We start from the raw sequence: 22,695 nt of genomic DNA, 5'->3' as shown, positions 1-22,695 counted from the left end.
ACTCCAAATTTTGAAAAAGCTAAATGAAGCAGCAGAAACTGTAGACAACCATAAATGACCTTAACTGTCAGAAGTTTGATGACGAAGAATAATATGTTGGTAAAGCTCAAAAAAGTTAGAACTGGAAAACGGATTGAGCAAACCATGAAGGAAACTGTGGACAAATCATAAAGACTAAACCTGTACTTAACGAATCCGGACAATTCAATATCTGACGAAATCTCTAGCGAATATCTTGCTCCTTAATTATTCTAAATCCTTGTGGAAAAATCTTTCTTCATCAACCTTCGATCTTAGAAATTTCAAAATATCATCATAAATATCTTCGATATTTCTGAGGATATTTTCATAAATATTCTTGTCCGAAATTATTTATCACTTCGTGCTATCTATATTACATCATAAAGGAAACTATTTAGTTTCTATATTCTGTAAACCTTTGAGCTTAAAATTGAATGATATCGAAGTAGTGTTGGGAACTGAAGCATGAGTTAGTATAATATAATGACACTTGATCAACGTGATTATAGTACAGTAAGTCATGATGAGTTTCTAATGGAACGTGATGATTCACAGATCATAACGTCATCATGTGCCATGTTACATAACTCTTTCATCCTGCTTAACTACTGAACATATCAAGAAAGTATATTTTTGGTAGTTCTATTCTCAGTGATTCTGATAATTTGATAAATCAAATCGTGCTATTACGTTCTTTCTTGTTTAAAACATTAAGTTCATTCGAAACTCCATACTTACAAATTATGGACCATTACTCGCTTTACTAGAGGTCGAGAAGAGAATAAAAAGGCAAAGAGCTCCAAAATATAAGAGAAAGTATAAAGCCCAATAACAACACCGAGGTTACAAACAGTGGATATTAATACGAATAGCAATATAAAGACACGGTATAATTAAGAATAGTATCACCCCAAGGTAATAGCAGAAGTAAATAGATTTTTCTGAAGGAAGATTGAAAAGAATGATGACAAAAATGATAATTAGGAAAATATCAAGGATTAAAACGTGATTAAACATTTTCATAATCTTTTGGATGTATGAACTAAGAAAGAAATGATTGGAATGGTGAGAATAATGGAACGGAAGAGCTTAATTTATAATGGAAATATCAGACAGAGTAATCGAGGCAGATCACCGTAACTAATTATAGAGATCGTAATTTCCTTACTCGCCAAAGAATCAAACCTTATTCAGATTTCAAAGATTTCTTTAAATCCCTTGAATTCCGGAATTCAACCAAGACAATATCAAAAGTCAAGATGCACCTTATTTTTCTAAATTCAAACATGACTACGTCAAAAGTTATGATGAAACTTATTTTCCTCATTTCATTATCTTATGATAGCTTCACTCGTACTCTTAACAAAAATGATTTGTTTTATCCATATTACTCACTGATGATTAAAACTCTAATTTATAGCTCATATGTGTCATGGAAACATATTTACTGTCAGCCATGACCATCCTAATCAAATTTCGAGACGAAATTTCTTTAACAGGTAAGTACTGTGACGACCCAGAAATTTCCGACCAAATTTAAACTTAATCTTTATGTAGTTTCGACACGATAAGCAAAGTCTATTAAACCGAGTCTCAAATGTTTGAACTATTTTTCATGAATGAATTTGACCTTTGACTTTTCCCGACGATTCACGAACATTGATTTGTAAATAAATATGTATATATATTATATAAGTATAATTATAAGTATATATATAATATTTTAAATTAATAAAGTATACTTTAATTAATTAGAATTTAAGTTGTTAAAATATATATATATATATATATATATATATACATATATATATATATATATACATATATATATATATATATATATATATATATATATATATATATATATATAAAAGTTATTATGAATCTATATAAAATTTCTATCAAATATATATAAAATATATAAATATTAACCCTTCAATAAATGACACCATATAATAATATTACATAAATAATAAATGGTATTATATTTAATTGCAAGTTTGAAATATATTTGTTATATTAATATTATTATTATTACTCTCAGTATTACTACTAATATTGTTATTATTAATATTAATATCAGTATGTTATTATTTTAATATTATATATAGATGTAAAATTGATGTATTTAATTTGTTATATCATTATTATTATAATTAGTAGTAAAAATTATGATTTTGGTTATTATGTTTATTATTAATATTATTACTAAAAATAATCATTTTATTTGGAAGTTATTATTATCATCAATAATATCACTTCTTATAATTGTTATTATCTTTACTATTACCTATTATCATTAATATTATCATCATTATAATTCTAATATTATTAGAATTCTTATTAAAATTACTAATAGATTTATATTAATAACTAATATTACCGAAATTTAATATATATATATATATATATACAATTATATAAAATACAGTTATTTATATATAATACCGATATATAATACATATAATATATAATACAGATATATAAACGATATCATTGGATTCTGTTCTTTAGTTTTTTCTGTCTCTCTGTTTGTCTCGTGAACCATGGTCGACCTCTCCCCATATTTACCAATCGATCAACTCATAAGTTAGATAAAACAGATTCCTTCCTTTTTTCATTATCTATACTAATTTTTATCATCATCTATTATCTGATTTAGTTGATTTGAAATGTCAAGAAACTGACATGTTCTGCTGTTCGTGTCAGGTATGATCAAGGAATCGAATGCATGTGAATTTTCAAAATTTGTTAATGTGATGATGTTAGAAATAATTCACTTAACCTCTCTGTAAAATTTCAAAGCTCAAATCCTTTTGATGAAGCTTAATTTCAAAGTCAAAGCTTTTATCTTAAAAAGTCAAACGATTTGTTTGGGTAAAATTCAAAGTCGTTTCTTTGTTTTGAATTAAATTGAGGATACAGATAGTTTATAATGAAGATTTTTAACCTTTTTCATTTAGAAATTTTGGTCTAAAAATGTCTTAAAATCGAAATTGCAATTTGGGTTGTTCTTGAGTTCATCGTGTCTGTTGAGCTGACGCAATTTTTTTTTTTTTTGTTGAGCAATGAAATCACTGAGGGTCGTTTACGTTTCAATTAATAGACCTAAATCAAATTTTAAGTCAGTTTATATGTTTGCAAATTTGATTCCTGTCGACTTAAGGATTATGATGAAGAAGATGATTACGATTTAGGGGTTAAAACAAAATAAAATCCTGCAATAACAGAAAAGTATACTGGTTCAGTTGGTTTGATGAGTTTCGGGTTAAGCGAGTGGTCGAGGGTTCGAATCCTGTCGGTGGCAACTTTTTTTTTAGGGAAGCTTTCAAAGGGCATAACCTTTTAACTTTCATTTTTATCATTATTATTATTATTATTATTATTATTATTATTATTATTATTATTATTATTATTATTATTATTATTATTATTAATCTAATCATTATTATTGATGTTATTATTGTTAGAATTATAATTATTATTAATATTATTATCATTTTTATTATTGTTATTATTATTATTATTTAGTTATCATTATCAATTTAAGTAATAAATGCTATTTTTATAAAAATGAATATAATTACTATTATTGTTAAGTTAAGTAATACTATAACTATTTTACTACAATTTATTATTACTATCAATGAATATTACTGTTATCATTATAGTTACAATTGTTATTAGTATTATTATTAATACAAGTATTAAGTATCATTATTATTATTATTATGATTATAATTACAATTATAATTACTATTATTATTATTATTAAGTATAAGTATTATTATCTTTATTATCATTATTATTATTGTAAGTATTATTATTATTAATAACATTAGTAATATCATTATGAGCATTGTTATTAATAAAAAGTATTATTTTTACAACTATATTAGTATTGAAAGAATCATTATTAATAAAACTATCATTTTATCTTTATTATTAAAAACATCATTGTTAGTAAAATTATTATTATTATTAAAGTTATTATCTTTATTAAAATTATCATTTTTAAAATGAACATTTTTATTATTATTATTATTACTATTATTACTATCATTATTATTGCTATCCTTAATCTAGTATTACTGTTAAATTAGCAAATAAAGGATCTTTATATAAAAATATATTTAATACACATAACATAACTATACTAATATTTTTATTTACTTAAAATATATCAAATGAATATATGTAACTAAATAATGAAATCTATAAGTTATTAATATAAAAATTCGGTCACTAATAATAATATACATATAATCTGTTCGATTACAATTATATGTGTTAATATATATAGTATTGATATAGGTTCGTGAATCCAAGGCCAACCTTGCATTGTTCAATGTTGTCATATGTATTTTTACTACAAAATACAGTATGGTGAGTTTCATTTGCCTTTTTACCCTTTATATATTTGGGCTGAGAATACATGCGAAATTTTTATAAATGTTTTACGAAATAGACACAAGTATTTGAAACTACATTATATGGTTGAATGTTCGAAGCCGAATATGCCCTTTTTTGCTTGGTAACCTAAGAATTAGTAAACCGATCTACTAATTGACGTGAATCCTAAAGATATATCTATTGGGCCCAACAAGCCCCATTCTAGAATTTGGAATGCTTTAGTACTTCGAAATTATCATGTCCGATGGGTGTCCCAGAATGATGGGGATATTCTATATGCATCTTGTTAATGTCGGTTACCAGGTGTTCAATCCATATGAATGATTTTTGTCTCTATGCATGGGACGTATGTTTATGAGAAATGGAAATATGAAATCTTGTGGTCTATTAAAATTATGAAATGATTATTTATGATAAACTAATGAACTCACCAACCTTTTTAGTTGACACTTGAAAGCATGTTTATTCTCAAGTACGAAAGAAAACTTCCGCTGTGCATTTGCTCATCTTAGAGATATTACTTGGAGTCATTCATGACATATTTCAAAAGACGTTGCATTCGAGTCATTGAGTTCGTCAAGAATATTATCAAGTCATTTATAGTTTAGATATATTATAAAATGGTATGCATGCCGTCAACTTTCGATGTAAAGAAGGATTGTCTTTTAAAAAGAATGCAATGTTTATAAAATGTATCATATAGAGGTCAAGTACCTCGCGATGTAACCAAATGTAATATATTCGTCCAGATAGATTAGGACGGGTCATTAAAATATATATACAATAAGTTGGAATATTAATTATTAAAATTAATTATAAATAACGTGCAATGTGTATTTAAAAACTGATTTATGTATAAAGATATATACATATATATAATTTCAAGTTATTTAGTAAACGATAGTAACATTCGTTTGTTGATTCGATTGATATTTAGATAAGTGAACTAAAACGTTTAAGATAAACAAGTAAAACACTAATCTGCTACAGTATTTTCAAATTGCTACAGTACTCAAAAAGCTACAAGGTGATAAAATAAAATATTAACTTAATCTTAAAACTATTTGATTTAAAATAATATTATTAAATATATATTAATAAATAACGAGACGTTGATTTATAGAAGCAAATGACCACAACGCTCAAATGTAAAGATCATACTTTGGGTAATATAGTCTATCGATGATTAAGTCTAATTATTAATAAAGGTACACGTCGAGTAACGTAAAGTGCAAGTTTTCTAAGCATACGAAAGGACGTTTGAAAAACCGGAACCGGGACGTAAGTCGAGCGTCAACGTATAAGTTCTCGGAACTAAAATTACAAGTCACCTATACACGAGAATATAATATAATATATATATATAATTATTATAAATTATATATTATAAATAAAATTATATTAATATATCGACAAGCTACACGATAAAATGAACATGAGCTGGCCACAGTAGCCATGCGATCGCATGGCTGTGACCCTCAAATCCCATGCGATCGCATGGGAGGGTAAGAGGTGCCAAGTAGTATAAATTGAACGATTTCAGTTTCTGTGTTTCACTCCATTCACTTCTCTCTCGATATATATATTATTATTATTATTATTATTATTATTATTATTATTATTATTATTATTATTATTATTATTATTATTATTATTATTATTATTATTATTAAGATTAATATATTATTAATCTTATTATTATTAGTAGTATTAAACATAAAATACTACGACGAGGTTATGAGCGAGTTATTTCAAAACAAGCTTTTCGAGCGGGATAGAGCTAAGAAAATTATGGGTTATAGTTATGGAAGTTATGGGTATGGTTCGGGAGTATTGCTCGTGAGTCAAACTTGTGTTTATCATCTCCGTTGCGTCTACGTACATTCCTGCAATATTGAATCACAATATTGATACGTGAGTATTCATATCTTATCTTTTATATATTAATAGTGTATCAATGTCTAGTGCTCGAGTATATATGTTTATGCATGCTTGTATGCTTTAATTTTATTGTTAGATAGTTTATGATGAATCAAGAATTTGATACATATGCTACTGATATAAAGTATATGATATGCATGTCGTTAGAAAGCTATCGAAAAATTAATAACTTTTCATTTAGAAATCGCGTGATTTCGATGAACGGATTAAAAGATATGGTCAACTGAATTATGTTTGACGTTAATTGAAATTGTGTTTGAAACTGTAAATTAATATTTAAACAACTTGTCTATGAGATTGATAAATTGGATTTTTAGATATTACTAGTCGATTAAATGAATTCTTATATAAGACATGTCTCGTTTTATTGAACAATTGTCAAAGTTGACTGTCTTATCATGTTTTAAAGCTTTATAAACACTATAATCTGATTTTACAAGTATTGGAAAACTATGTGAAATAATAAAATATTTTCGATTGCCATGATAATTCAAATATAATATAGCTCCTGAAATAAATAGTATTTTGAGTTTGATAAACTATAAATTCGTTCAATTATCAAGACTTATACAATGTTAATATAATAAACATCTATAGATTTAAAGATCATATTGGGTCAGGTTGACTTTTGAGATGACTTTTGAGATGACTTTTGTTAACTTTTGCATGCCGGTCTCGAGCATTAGGATTGTGATACACTATGACCTGACCTAGCTTGTCAGACATTTATTGACCAACATATGTTCTCTAGGTTGAGATCTATGGTTACTTTGCATTCAGAGTTTCGGTCACATTTCGATGAATGACCTTATGTGCTACTAAGGTGAGTTTATAGATCCCTTTTTTAAATGTTTTAAATATTTTGGGCTGAGAATACATGCAATATATTTTAAACGCAATGGATACAAGTACATACTTAATTCTACACTTAGTTAAACTGAAAATCCCTTAACTTTGGTAACTAGTAGCTGCCAGTACATAGGATGTGGACTGGTGGGCGCGAATAATAGTATATGGATCCATAGGGCTTGACATCCCCGTCCGAGCTAGAGCGCTAGCCTTTTAACGGGCGTATGTTATTTGAGTTTATGACACGTTGGTTTGCGTGTATTAAAACGAATAGGGTAATTATCATTATAACGTTAAGTTTAGTTACCAGGGTGCTCTGTTACGTAGAATATTTTGATAAATGTTTCGGATGAAGCAACTAAAATCTTGTGATCCACCTTTATATACAGATTATACGCAACATTAAAACTATGAACTCACCAACCTTTGTGTTGACACTTTTAAGCATGTTTATTCTCAGGTTCCTAGAAGTCTTTCGCTGTTTGCTTATACGTTATACAAGCTATGTGCATGGAGTCATACATGCTTTATTCAAGAAAACTTTGCATTCACAAAATCATCACCATGTATCTTATTTTGACTGCATTGTCAACGGATGTAGTATTGTGAACTATTATATACGGTGATTGTCTATACGTAGAAATCATCAGACGTCGAAAACCTTGGATTTATATATTCATTTATGGTGTGCCTTTTCAAAAGAATGCAATGTTTACAAAACGTATCATATAGAGGTCAAAACCTCACTATGAAATCAATGATTGATGTATTCGTCCAAGTGGATTCGGACTGGTCATCACACTTATGCATGCACCCGGGAAAGCTCACATCGGACAGCAGCTAGCCGGGAACGACATATGAAATCCGGCCTGGACGAGCATACACCCTTCCGGCATCACCTAGCCGGATGAAAAGGCATTAAGAAGATAAGGACTAACATTAACACAAGTAAGCCTGCTAGATAAACCGGCAACTACTTTACCCGGTCACAACAGACACCGTGAAGAAATGCAGTAAAACCCCTCCCGACTAATCAAGGCATTCACCTGTAATGACCTGGTCGAGGACACCACGTTACCGGCTTGGACATCTTGACCCGGTACAATGATAACGTCCCGGGAAGAGCGACCATCCCGGAGCCGGTGCAATGTCCCGAAGAGGACACTTCATTCCAAGACAAGTGCACTCTCCCGGAGCGAATACTTCATCCCGAAACAAACATACAAACAAGCTGCATGCCACGTCAGCCCGCGAATCTAGGGAAGTTTGTTAGGATCTGTTATTCCCATGAAAAGGACAGGTGCAACGTCACCCCTCGGGATTAGTAAAGTTCATTACAACCATGAGAGGGACATGTGCCACGTCATCATTCCATCCTAACATCTATAAATATGCAAGCAAGATCTTTCATTTAGATAACACTTGATGCATTAACGTTACTCTACTCAAATCAATTACGATAACGCTACTCCAGTCGTTAACCCACTTCCGATCGGTGCTCCTCCGACCACCATCTGAATTGATCTCCACCTTAAGATATTAACTTATTTGATCCCAATCGAATGAGGTTAATCTAATCGATTGTTTTACATCCTTGGAATCCAGATTCCAAATAGGGGTTCGCACAATTATTGGAGTTAAAACATTCAACCCACTCTTTTTCCCAATTCAAGCACTCAAACCCGAAATCTATTCATACTAGTCGATTTTGGTTTGATCAGTCCACAAGAATCAGTAATGAGTTGTGTCATTGATCTCAACCAAAAAATTCCCGAGTAGCTTCATGTAATGCAATTACTTCAGCATGATTTGATGATGTAGCAACAAGTGTTTATTTTTTAGAACGCCTTGATATTACAGTACCTCCATTTAGGAATACATATCCAGTTTGAGATTTAGCTTTATGTGGATCAGATAAATAACCTACATCTGCATAACCAACCAAATCTTATTTTGATTCGTTAGAATAAAATAATCCTAAATCAGTAGTTCCTCAATGGTATCAAAATATGTGTTTGATCTCATTCCAGTGTCTTTTGGTAGGAGCAGAGCTGAACCTTGCCAACAAATTAACTACAAAAGAAATGTCAGGTCTTGTACAATTTGTAAGATACATAAGAGCTCCAATTGCACTAAGATATGGTACTTCTGGTCCAAGAATATCTTCATGATCTTCACATGGACGAAATGGATCAGCTTCAACACTGAGTGATCTAACAACCATAGGAGTACATAATGGTTTTGCCTTGTCCATATTGAAACGTTTCAAAATCTTTTCAGTATATGTTGTTTGATGTACAAGTATACCATTAGGCATATGCTCAATTTGTAAACCACGGTAATACTCGGTTTTTCCGAGATCTTTCATTTCAAATTATTTCTTTAGAAGTTGAATGGCTTCATGGATCTCTTTATTTATACCTATGATGTTAAGATCATCAACATAAACAGCTATGATCACATATCCGGATGTTGTTTTCTTAATGAAAACACATGGGCAAATAAGATTATTGGTATACCCTTTGCTTATCAAGTAATCACTTAATCGTTTATACCACATTCGGCCCGATTTTTTCAACCCATATAAAGACCTTTGTAACTTGATTGAGTACATTTCTTTGGGTTTTGCATTGGTTGCTTCTGATACCTTAAATCCTTCAGGTATATATATATATATATATATATATATATATATATATATATATATATATATATATCACTATCAAGTGATCCATATAGATAAGCAGTCACAACATCCATGAGATGCATTTTTAAATTTTTAGAAATTGCCAGGCTGATTAAGTATCTAAAAGTAATTGCATCCATAACAGGAGAATAAGTTTCCTCATAATCAATTCCTGGTCTTTGAGAAAAACCTTGAGCTACAAGTCTAGCTTTATACCTTGAAACTTCATTTTTCTCATTTCTTTTTCGCACAAAAACTCATTTATATTCCACGGGTTTCACATTTTTAGGTGTGAGAATGATAGATCCGAAAACTTTTCTTTTATTGAGCGATTCAAATTCAGCTCGTATTGCTCCTTTTCAATGATCCCAATCATGTCTATTTTGACATTCCATGACAGATTTTGGTTCTGGATCTTCATCATCATTCATGATGTCATATGCAACATTATATGAAAATATCTCATCAAGATTTTTCATTTCATTTCGGTTTCATAATATTTTTGAATGTGCATGTAATTGATTGAAAATTCCGTATTGACATCATCAATCTCCTCTGCAGAAGGAGTATTGATTTGTGGTTCTTCTTGAACACTTTCTTTTACCTCATTATCAGCTGATTTTCTTTTTCAAGGATTTTTATCTTTGGAACCAATTGGTCTCTCACGTTTCTGGCGTGGCAAAGACACAAGAGTGACATTATTGCCATCTTTTGGAATTTCAATTCGAGCTGGAGCATTTGATACTGGTATATATGATTTAGTCACCCTTTTTGTATCTGTAAATGCATCAGGCAATTTATTCGCAAGTTCTTGCATATGCATTATTTTTTGAACTTCGGTCTCGCATTCTTTTGTGCGAGGATCAATATACATTAATTGAGGTTCACACCATGAAACATCATTTTCTTTATTTTTTATTTCTCCCCCTAATTTAGGGAACAATGTTTCATTAAAGTGACAATCAGCAAAACGTGCTATAAAAACATCACCCGTCATGGGTTCAATATATATTATGATTGAAGATGTTTCATATCCAACATATATTCTCATCCTTCTTTGAGGACCCATTTTAATGCGTTGTGGTGGTGCGATAGGAATATAAACTGCACAACCAAATGTTCTAAGGTGGAAAATATTTGGCTGATGGCCAAAAGCAAGCTGCAAGGGAGAATATGTATGACTTGCACTTGGTCTAATGCGAATTAATGATGCAGCATGTAAAATTGCATGACCCCATACAGATACTGGGAGTTTTGTTCTCATTATCAATGGTCTAGCTATTAACTGCAATCGTTTAATTAGTGATTCGGCTAAACCATTTTGTGTATGCACATGAGCAACAGGATGTTCAACAACAATCCCAGTAGACATGCAAAAATCATTAAATGCTTGGGATGTAAACTCACCAGCATTATCCAATCTCACCCTTTTAATAGTATAATCAGGGAAATGTGCTCTCAATTTAATAATTTGAGCAAGAAATTTTGCAAATGCCATATTATGGCTTGATAACACACAAACATGAGACCATCCGCTAGATGCGTCTATTAGAACCATGAAATATCAAAATGGTCTACATGATGGATGAATTTGTCCATATATATAACCTTGAATTCTTTCAAGAAACATTGGTGATTCTTTCTCAATATTCTTTTCATTAATCACCATATGTACTTTTCATTAATCACCATATGTGCTTTTCATTAATCACCATATGTGCTTTTCATTAATCACCATATACGCTTTTCATCATATATCCTTTTCACCATATGCGCTTTTCATCATATGCGCTTTTAATCATATGCGCTGCGCTTTTCATCATATGCACCTTTTATCATATGCGCTTTTAATCATATATCCTTTTCACCATATGCGCTTTTAATCATATGCGTTGTGCTTTTCATCATATGTGCTTTTCATCATATGCACTTTTCATCATATGCACTTTTAATCATATGGGCTGCGCTTTTCATCATATGTGTTTTTCATCATATGCACTTTTTATCATATGCGCTTATAATCATATATCCTTTTCACCATATGCGCTTTTAATTATATGCGCTATGCTTTTCATCATATGCACTTTTCATCATATGCGCTTTTAATCATATGCGCTGCGCTTTTCATCATATGCGCTTTTCATCATACGCACTTTTTATCGTATGTGTTTTTAATCATATACGCTGCGCTTTTTATCATATGCGCTTTTCGGTGCTATATAGATATTTCTCATTTCCGGTTATCATTGACTGATAATCATATCCATTATGATATATATCAGAGAAACTTAACAAATTTCTCTTTGATTTGGGAGAAAACAAGGCATTGTTTATCAGAAAATTCGTACCATTTGGTAATATGAATTTTTTGCCTTTTTCGTTCCTTATATCAAGTTTGCAAGACCTGATATAGTATTTATAATTCAATCATTTGATAAATCAATGAAATATTTCTTAGATTTGATCATAGTGTGTATGTTACCACTATCTGCAATACATAGGTCTTTACCATTTAATTGATGTTGTATTTTAGCAGGATTCATACTAAAACTTCAAATAAGATAAGCAAATAATGAGTTATATTTCAGCAAGATAATCAAATTATATTACCTGCAAACAAGTTACAATCTGAAGTACATAAAAGATAACACTTAATAAACATATGCATTATGGTCTAAAACCATTTATTTATGAGTGATACATAACAAGCTAGGCATCTTAGAAAATTCAAACCATTCAAGTCTCAAGGTAGCTCGGGGTTTATTTATTCAAGATTTTTCAACAGATTCACTCTCGTTTTCTTTTCTTTTGGGACTTATTTGTAGAGATAAACAAGATGTTCATGTATTCAAGAAATACTAGACTGATGATCCACGTTACCAGATCATAAATAAGAATCTCCGGGATTCTTATAAGAGCGTCTACTAACATATTCAATTTTATTCTTTCATGGATCACCGTTATTTCTTGAAAATTAATATCATATCTATCTTTGAGTATTTTCCATAATACACTTGGATCTTCGATCATATAATATGTAGATTCTAAGGACTCGTCAATATGTTTGCTAAGAAAAATACTTGCTATTGCTTTCTCTTGTTCGGAACAATTGTTATTTTCATTCAGGGTTTCTAAAATACCGATTGATTCGAGATGTTTTTCTATATTCATAACCCATGTTAAGTAGTTGTTCCCACTTGATTCTAAAGGAGCAAATTTGAGCCTTTTTAAATTCGACATTTTCTATTATCAAAAAGATGAACAACATAAATCATAATCATAATCTACTTCTATTCATAGACAAATAATAAAATGAAATTAGAATCATTTTAAATTCATAAGTAGCAAACAACAGAATAATGACATGATTACAAATGATAAAACCACAAGAGCAGGATAGAATATAGGTTCACCCGGTGGTATATTAGCAACAATGATGATAGTTAGTATAACCAATACAATAGAAAAAATCATTCTTGTGTGAATCATCTTTACAAAAAAAACTTTTTGAGAGTGGTAATCTGAGAAAATGAAGATTGATTTGTGAAAATGTGAAAACGGAGATGTTTATTTTATATTTGAAAAATATAGTCGTTGTAATGTCGTCAGTTGACGTTAACAACCGTTATGTATATATGACCGTTGTAACGCTGTTAGTTGACGTGAACGACTGTTATGTACTCGTTGTATTAATAATAATTTTAATAAAAGAATTTTATTAGTACAAATACGATTACTATAAATACATTTAGTATAAATACGTTTAGTATAAATACGAAGATTAAGAGAATAAACATATTATGCATAAATAATAAAATTTAAGAATAAACATTAGTATGCATGAAATAAATAATGATTAATTGCATAATTAATCATAAATGTTAGATAACATAAATATAACTGTTAGTGAAGTTAATAAGAGTTAGATTACAGATATATAATTCAGGCGGTATAACCGACCATATATAACTTAAATAACATAAATGTAAATGTTAGTGAAGTTAATAAAAGTTAGATTACAGAAATATAATTCATGCGGTATAACCGACCATATATAACTTAAATAACATAAATATAAATGTTAGTTATGATGATAATAATATTTACCTTACTAATAAATAATAGAAGATAGCGTTAAAGAATTTTTTTTATTATTATTACCTTGATTAGTGACTTGTACTTGCTTAGATAAACCTTGATTATACGGAGCACTTCGTGCTGATAACGTGTTATAATTCAGTAGGCTTATAACTACCTTTAGTGGTTTGATTCTTGATTAAGAATACTAATAATGAAGTGTAAGAACAAAGATAATAATGGAGAGAAAGAAAGAAACACTTTGTAAGTGTGAGAAATGGTGTAAGTTTAATGCTTGCATTCATGAGTATTTATAGCCTAAAATCTCAATATAAAAATACATACTTTATGTACCAAAATTGACTATATGTATACACCAAAATTGACTATCCATATCTATATTATTATTATTATTATTATTATTATTGTTATTATTATTATTATTATTATTATTATTATTATTATTATTATTATTATTATTATTATTATTATTATTATTATAATAATAAACTTAAAAGTTTTAAAACTTACAAAAAATTAGTGGGAAGCCTAGAGACAATCTGGGCCCCCACACCTCTAGCAATAGCAAAACCTATCCTAGTAAAAATATGAACAGCAGCACCGGCACCAATATATTGAGCCATCGAACTCTTCTGAACCCGCTTTAGCAAAGAAACAGCCTCCATTTCTAATTCCCCAAGGGAAGAAAATGAGAAAGGAATGAAACCATAACCAATCGCCTGACAGCTAGATCCGTACTTGACCCGCTTCCGACGAGCCGCATCAACCACAGCACGTCCAGGGACAAAGTCAGAAAGCCCAGACTGTGTCAAAGGAGAAGACCCTGTCAAGTCAACACAAACATCGCGACCACAATCCCAGGAATAAAGTAACACATCTGCAGGTCTGAGGGCTCTGTCGTTCTCTCCAGACAACCCAATGTCAACCTCCTTCCTCGCTGAAATCCCAGATCGATAACAAACATCAACAAGTGAATCCCGAACAACATTATGTCGATGCTTAATACCCACCAAACCAGCACAAGACACCGCGTGATCCCCAAAAATATCCCCAGTAAAAACCCTTGAACAGGCAGAGCATGCCGTCGAGATAGAGAACAATGGAACACCCAACCGGTAGCACAACACACATCGGTAAGTCTTTGCGTTCATCGTCAGACCCAACCCCAAAATAGGGACTGCCCTTAGCCAATCAGAGGTGTGATCACCCTGCTGTGATTTCCATAAGGCCGATTGTCGGGGAGATAACGAAAAAGAGGATTCTGCAGAAGCAGTAACCTTTGTGAAATAAACATCTGCCAATTTCTTCATGGGTATTGGGGCAGCGACCTCACTCGGATTACTTAAAATATCAAACCCAACCGTTTTATTAAACAGACCTAATGCATCTTCAAAAGCACGACCAAGACCAACAATACCCGCATGACGTAGGAGCTTGGTCTGCAACCCAGCAGACTGTAATCGAGAAGCCAGAAAAGCATAATGACGAACATCTCCCGCAGAAAAAACACCAAGCCCTCCAAATGCAAATGGCAAGGTGGCAAGCCGCCACTGCCAATCACCAAACCCAGGCCCTGAAGCAGTAACAATACGCTCCAAGGAAGATCGAAGGGCTCCATCGAAAGCGCGTTGAGCCGCCTCAAATATACTAGGAGGACAAGTACGCAAGGTAAAGTAGAGTTTAGAAACTCCCGTACATGCCCTAAGCAACAACAACTCACACTGAGGATCATCAAGCTTAGCAACCTTATCCATAGGCGCAATGGACTTGGTCACCCTTTGCATCACCAGTTCACTACAAAAACCAGGATCGGAACTTGCGGGGGCCCCAAGCAACTTAACACCCTTTAAAGGTCGAGCAATATTAGGAGGAAAGACACCTACTTGCCTGCTGCGAGGGTCCTCCGTAGGCCAGAAAATTTCAGTTTTTTCAACGTTGAGATGTAGCCCAAAACGAGGCCCATCCTCCATAATCAAATGCAAAACCTTCCCCACCACCAAAGTGTCCCCAATAATAGTGTCATCATTCAAATACCACGCCTGAAGACAAACCTCAAAATTATCTCTGATTTTAGAAACCAAGGGTTGTAAGATCAAAGCAAAAAGCAGCGGACCAAGGGGATCAACTTGTTGCACCCCCTGAGAAGACCATAAGGTGTGGTTCCCATAATACAATCTGGCTGGATTAGAGTAGCAAAATTCAACCCACCGAGAAATGCTCGGACAAAGGCGGCGAACTTCACGTAACATGACCGTACGATCAACTAGATTGAATGCATTTTGAAAATCAACTAATAACATAGAGAGGCCAACATCAGAGCCACAATCCTCAATCAACCGATTCACAGTATGAAGAATAGCCTCGCCACCTGACGAAACCCCAACACCAAATTGAAGACCATCGAAGTAACTTCCCAAAGACTGGCCAACCATAGCAGCGCCAACCTTCGAAACAAGACGTCGCCAAACAGTACTCACAGCTATAGGACGAAGACCCCCGCCGGGCTTGACAAGCGGTGTGAGGGGAGCACTAGCTATATACTCTCCTAATTCCATAGGGCACCTTCCAGCTAGAAAGAGATTAACGACCCCGGTAATAGAGCCAACCAACTCATCCGAGACTGCCACAGCAGCACCACTCAAGCAATCCATAAGGTGTTGTGCACGTAAACCATCCCTACCACATGATGTGCCTCGAGAAAAACTTTTAATCTGGCCCAAAACAACAGTAGAAGTCGTAACATGTTAAACTAACTTTTTTTTAGGTAGATTTGGCTTTTATGTAAACACATATGTGATTTATTTCTAACATGCTATAACCATTATTAAACGAGTACTTTTTTTTAAACAAGTTAGTAGTCTCGACGGGGTCCGCATTGGAATACCACTTAACCGATCATATCTATGACACGTGTCGGGAGAAAATCGCATTAGTAAATTCTCATCTTGAAAAACGAGTCATTGACTTTTCGTATGCACCGAATACCCGGATAACCGGGGTACTTATTTACTTAAAGAGTCCTTTAGTTTCATACGGAGTACGATTTAGAAAACAACATCAGATGTCGTTATTGAACCTTGAGTATTCAAATTGTTTTGAAATTCTGGCATTTCTATTGTTACATTTGTTTACGTGTTTTTAATTGGAGTAATGAATTATGGTCCTATCATTTTTTTTTCTACCTCCTACCATTTTTTTCATACCAATAATCATGCCCAGTAGCATTATGATATATGGAAGAAGCAAAAGTTTAAAGATAAAAACTATGAATGGCACATCAAAACGTTCAATAGTAGGAATCTTAAAACTTTTTTCTTTCAATTTACAAAGGTTACAATTATAATTGTGTCACTTAGACTATTTCTAACCCTAACTATCATGTTAAAGGCAAGTAGTGCATTTTTCGATGATGTGTTAAGGTCAAGAGATGAAGTTTTTTAAAGGGGAGTGTCAAATTTGAGTGTTAAATATTGTGGTGGTGATGTGGTAAAATATTATTGGTAATTAGGTATAAAATATAATAATTAATAATATATAAAAATAAGTGGTAAAATCTGATTGGTCCATCAAAATTTGACACAACTTTATCCTTCCGTCAGATTTGTAACTGACGCCCCATTCCGTCAAATTTTGACGCCGCGTTAGGGGCGTCAGGGGCGTCAAATAGATGACACATGTGAATCCACGTAATTTGACGTCAAAAAGTGACGCCTGGTTATTAGCGGTCTTAGGTGTTAAACACATACATAATAATATATGTATTAACTTAATAAATTTTGCACCTTTAAGCGTAATAAATATAATATATATTCCGAACATTCGAAAGAAAACCTATTGACAATGCTTAGAGTTGTCATTAGCACACTTAAATATATTGTACATAGTGGTCAGTCATTTGTGGTGGCGGTTAATAGATTGTACATACAAAAACTAAAATCGTTAATATAGTTCAACGACAGTAACTTGTTTTACCATCTTTAACGTCAGCACGCCAACCGAGATTATCAAAAAGATTTCATTTCGTGTCGGGGTTTGATTTTCTCCGTCTCGGTTTAACCATACGGAGCTGAAAATCTGGTTTACTATACGTCGATCTGTCCAGGTTGAACCATTTTTTTTTTCTCCCTTTAAACAGTTAACAAAATTGTAATTTCAATAATTGATTGATTAGTGATAAACATGATCATTATAACTTTACAAAGCTTTGTTTAAATCAAACTCAAAAGCCACATTTTAGAATTCAAAATAATTAGAATAACCCCACTTTTGGCCAAAGTTTCAAACGCCCCAACCCCACATCATCTTTCTGACATGTGACAACACCTCTTCACATGATGACCGATCAGTCAATTTATCCTCGATTTCTATACCGATATATACACATAAAAACCTATACATATATTATATCATCATCATCGCATTTAAAAACTAAAAAAATAAAAAAAAAATGCTAGATCCAGGCATGGAATTACTACCGCCACTCTCATCTCCCACAATCTCTTCAATCTCATCTTCTGATCTGGACACCGAATCAACCGGATCCTTCTTCCATGACCGGAGCACAAGTTTAGGCACACTCATGGGCGTCGCTTCCACTTTTCCGACCATCACATTCCGCGTTCCGTCACAACGTCGCGACGGCACTCCGGCTCCGACCACCACTACCTCCGGCGCAGCTTCCGGCCCGTGGCGACGACGTCGTCGGAACAACAACAACAACAGCTCCGTAGATCTGATCACCGAACGACGGAGGAAGCGGTTACGGCGACGCCGGTGGTGGTGGCTGTGTAGCGGAGATGATTTGAAACCGTCGTCGCTCGGTGAGTTTCTGGAAGTTGAACGGCGGTTTGGTGAAGAAGCGTTGTTTGGCGGTGAAGCTGTTGCGGTTGGTGATCGGAATGTTAGTGAAGGAATGTTGTTTGCTGATGGTAGGGTTTTACCACCGCAGCAACGAATGGAGTGTGACGGTGATGATGGAACGACGTCGATTTGTTCGTTTTGTAGGTTTTCGGTTTCCTTTGCCGGAATTTGTAGCGGCGGTGGTGGTTAGGGTTTGGTAGTCCAATTTTTAGGTTTTACAGTAGTAGTTTGTATCTATGTATAGTATTTGATTCAATTAATAATATTATTACTGATTTATGATTATTTCTTAGAACTATTATCATAATTGCCTGGTTATAAATGATTCATAATTGTTCATTTTTTGTTTGATCATTGTATTAGATCTGCAGGTGTTTTACATTATAAGCTCACATATGTAAGGAATTTAAACTATACATGAGCTGTTTTTGTCTCTGAGTTTTTAGTTTAGCTCTCATTTGATGAACTATTTTTTATTAATCTGTTGGCATCTTTAGTCAAGATTTACCAATTGTTCTATCAAACTGCCAGTTTCTTTTACTCTGTGATGATTTCCTTTTCACTTACAGTCCGCTTAGTGTTAGACATAGCCAAACGAGATGTTTTGAACATAACCAAAGGCCATTGTGGATTCGGTATAGCTCGTAGTGTTAGTGTGTTACTGAAGCTCCCGAGATTCTCTAAGTTTGACAATATGCAGGCGATTTGCTTACGCTGGTATGTCTGTGTGCACATGTACAGGCAAATTTAGAAACCAAATCAACAAAAGGATAAAATTATCTCGCAATGCATACAACAATATGCAAGGCTCTTAACCTTATGGTTGTTGGTTCGAGACCCACAACGGGTGACTCCTTCAGGGAAAGGGGTACATCCAATTAAAAATCACCATTCCTACCATTCCTGAATAACCCAAACTACGCTCCTAGGCTCCCTTCTTCGAGGTTGATTCCTCCAGATCAAATGACAAGGAGCCAAGAGGGAAAAACCTTCTTAGGTTATCATGTGATTTGATCAAGTTTATCATGATGGCGACATGGCGTAGACTCATGGGGGTGGAAAATTTCGGATGACAACACTTTCTCGGTTAATATCACCAAATCTTTCATTCATGACCACACTCTTCCAAGTGGATCACATGGTAATCTTCAGATAAATGTTTACCTCGCAAGGTGAACATTTTCTTGTGGAGACTAGCTTTTGACAGGTTACTGACTCGGATTAAATTATCGCAGAAAGGGTTGGAGATTGAATACATTGGTTGTGTTACGTGTCAGTATGGCATCAAATCTATACAAATCTGCTGATCATATTTTTTTTCCCCAGTGTCCTGTCGCAATTGAGCTTTGGAGGAGGATTCGGCTTGGTCTTGTCTTCATACTTATCCTAATGTAATAGATTTCAAGTAATTGATACTGATATTTGATATATTTCAGGTTTGAATACTAGTGATCTAGACACTTACATTTGCAATACCATATTACCAAAATATGATGTGTCCAATCTCTATATAGTTGCTTAAAACTTTTAATGGCTTATGTTAATTTCAAATGAGATTAGCTGAAAATGACCCTACTCAAATGGGTTAAATGGGTCGAGTCTCAACTCAGCTTTATATATATTGTGATTATTACGTAGTATTTTACAGCTATATACATAGTTCCTGTATATATACACATCAACTAGATCCAACTGATCTAATATGTATCCCTGCTACTAAAATTAAAAATTGACCTGTTACTGAATTTGCCCAACCCGCCCATTTTATACCCTCTGATAACCAACTTCTCCAAGACAGCAACACTGTTATCTTCAAATTATGTTCATTGCCAAAAAAATTATTTATTTTTAATTGTTTATAGGTAGAATGAGGTTTGCCTCATGGAATACCCCGGGCCTCGGAAACAAGTCGAGAGGTTGGCGGGTAAGTTTGTCAACTTCTTTCATGTTCTGTTTTTGGCAACCCATGAAACATTGGTGCAAAGTGTGTCACAACCTGTTTTGAATGAGGTATGGAAACAATATGCATATGATTCGGTTCAAGTTAATTCCTCGGGTAGATCGGGGGTATGGTGTCAATTTGGTGTACCGATTTCTTCAACTTAATAAAGTGTTGGAAAAGAAGCATTGGATTGCTTCTACTTGAGTGGGAAATTTTAGGTGGGTTTTACCGTGATCGGTTGAAGACTTCTCTTTTGATTGATATTATGACATGGGATTTAAAGCTTCTAAGTATTGGAAGTTGATTGTATCCGCTACAAAATGGGCCATTTGGAGTGCTCGAATCAACATTAATTTCAATGGCAATTTCACAAGTCGCTCGGTCATCATTCGAAACTTCAAGTTGAAGGTCTTCCTATGAGCTTCTAATCTCAATTTGTGTAATGGCTTTCAAGCTTATGTTTGGGATCTAAATCCCTTCTTGTTATGTTTGTAGGCTTATAATGCCTCTTTATTTTTTTTTTCTTTCTTTCAATTCATGATTGAGCTAGTCTCCTTCATTGTATCCTTTGGTAGAGTCTTCATTGTTTTAATTGTTTTAATGAAGATCTCTACTTTTTTCAATATATTCGATTTTCGACAAAAAAATAAAAAAAAAACAAAAAAAAAACACCTTAAGTACTTGGAGCATAGATATGACTGCTAAAGTTAACCGTTTGTAATATAATGTCATGTGGTGACAGATGACTATCGATATCAGTTCTCCTAAAAACATGACCTCATTGGATATTTATATTTCCGTTTTACAATTATTGATTCGATCGATTCTTGAGATCAAATCTTGAACCTTTACAGACTTAAACTCTATGATTTGATTATATTGGATTTGGACTCAGAAACAAAAAGTAAAAAATGAAAGCTGTAGTTTATACGCAAAGTAGTAAAAGTGTTGTTTGTGTTCATAATGTATTGTTTTCACTTTTCTCTTGAAACAGGAAATGACTCAAGTAACTTAGAAATGGAATTCAGTAAAGGCTTACCTTTTATGGTTCTTCATGTCCATTTGGCTAGACACAGTTTTTAATTTATTTAATTTCGTTTTGTTTATAAACCTTTAAATAAATAATTAATGAAACCCCAAATAGAGTGTCGGCATGTGATTAAAGTTAACTTCCAACAACCAAAAATAGGCTATATATGCAATCAATATAGGGGATGAAATGTGTGATGCTAGCCTGCTAGTAAGGTACGTTAAACCAAAGAATTATAACCTAGTAGTATTCGAGGAGTCTTTCAACCATAAAAGTCGAGTGTTCACGTCACATCCCGGGCATATTAGTGTATTAATACGTATTGGTTGAGTTATCAGCCGTTTTAAAAAATAGGTAGTTGGTAGGTTAACTACGAGTAAATTTTATTAGGTTGATCAAATAGGTCCAAGTTTGATTGTGTACTTAGTTATTCACAACTAAGATATGTTGAGAGTGGTGTGAACTAGATGACTACAAATGCACAAAAAATATTTTACTTTTATTTATATTTATTTAGATAAATTATGTTAGATTAGAAACTCTAAGGGATTTAAGCTCACAATCAAACTTTTATCTAACCTAATCTCTAATAAATATAAGTATCATGTTACATGTTATGTGTGTTTGTTGTCATCATCTCTGGTTCAAACTACTCTAACAAGTAACAACATATTTTGGGTAGTCAAAGTTAAGATCGAAAATGATCATAAGATAACTCGATTAAACCGTGTACGTTTGAGTAAAACTAATGATTAAGTAACTCTAATTTCTAGTTACATCGACCAAGGCAGGTCACTAAAACCATAATTTTGACTTTTAAGTATACTCTTCTTTAATGGCTTGATTGACTTATGC

At 32.7% G+C, this 22,695-nt stretch overlaps 1 protein-coding gene across 1 annotated transcript; it reads left to right on the top strand.

The window, feature by feature from the left end:
- Nucleotides 1-18,411: 18,411 nt before the first annotated feature.
- Nucleotides 18,412-19,261, top strand: LOC139844048 (uncharacterized protein At3g17950-like). The gene has a single exon (XM_071834257.1). The coding sequence runs from the start codon at nucleotides 18,456-18,458 to the stop codon at nucleotides 19,056-19,058; it is 603 nt and encodes a 200-aa protein (XP_071690358.1). The 5' UTR covers nucleotides 18,412-18,455; the 3' UTR covers nucleotides 19,059-19,261.
- Nucleotides 19,262-22,695: the final 3,434 nt, after the last annotated feature.

The sequence above is a fragment of the Rutidosis leptorrhynchoides genome, chromosome 4 (genome assembly GCF_046630445.1).
Source record: "Rutidosis leptorrhynchoides isolate AG116_Rl617_1_P2 chromosome 4, CSIRO_AGI_Rlap_v1, whole genome shotgun sequence".
Lineage (NCBI taxonomy): Eukaryota > Viridiplantae > Streptophyta > Magnoliopsida > Asterales > Asteraceae > Rutidosis > Rutidosis leptorrhynchoides.
The sequence above is the reverse complement of the archived record's forward strand: the minus strand, read 5'-3'. Positions and strand labels throughout refer to the sequence as shown.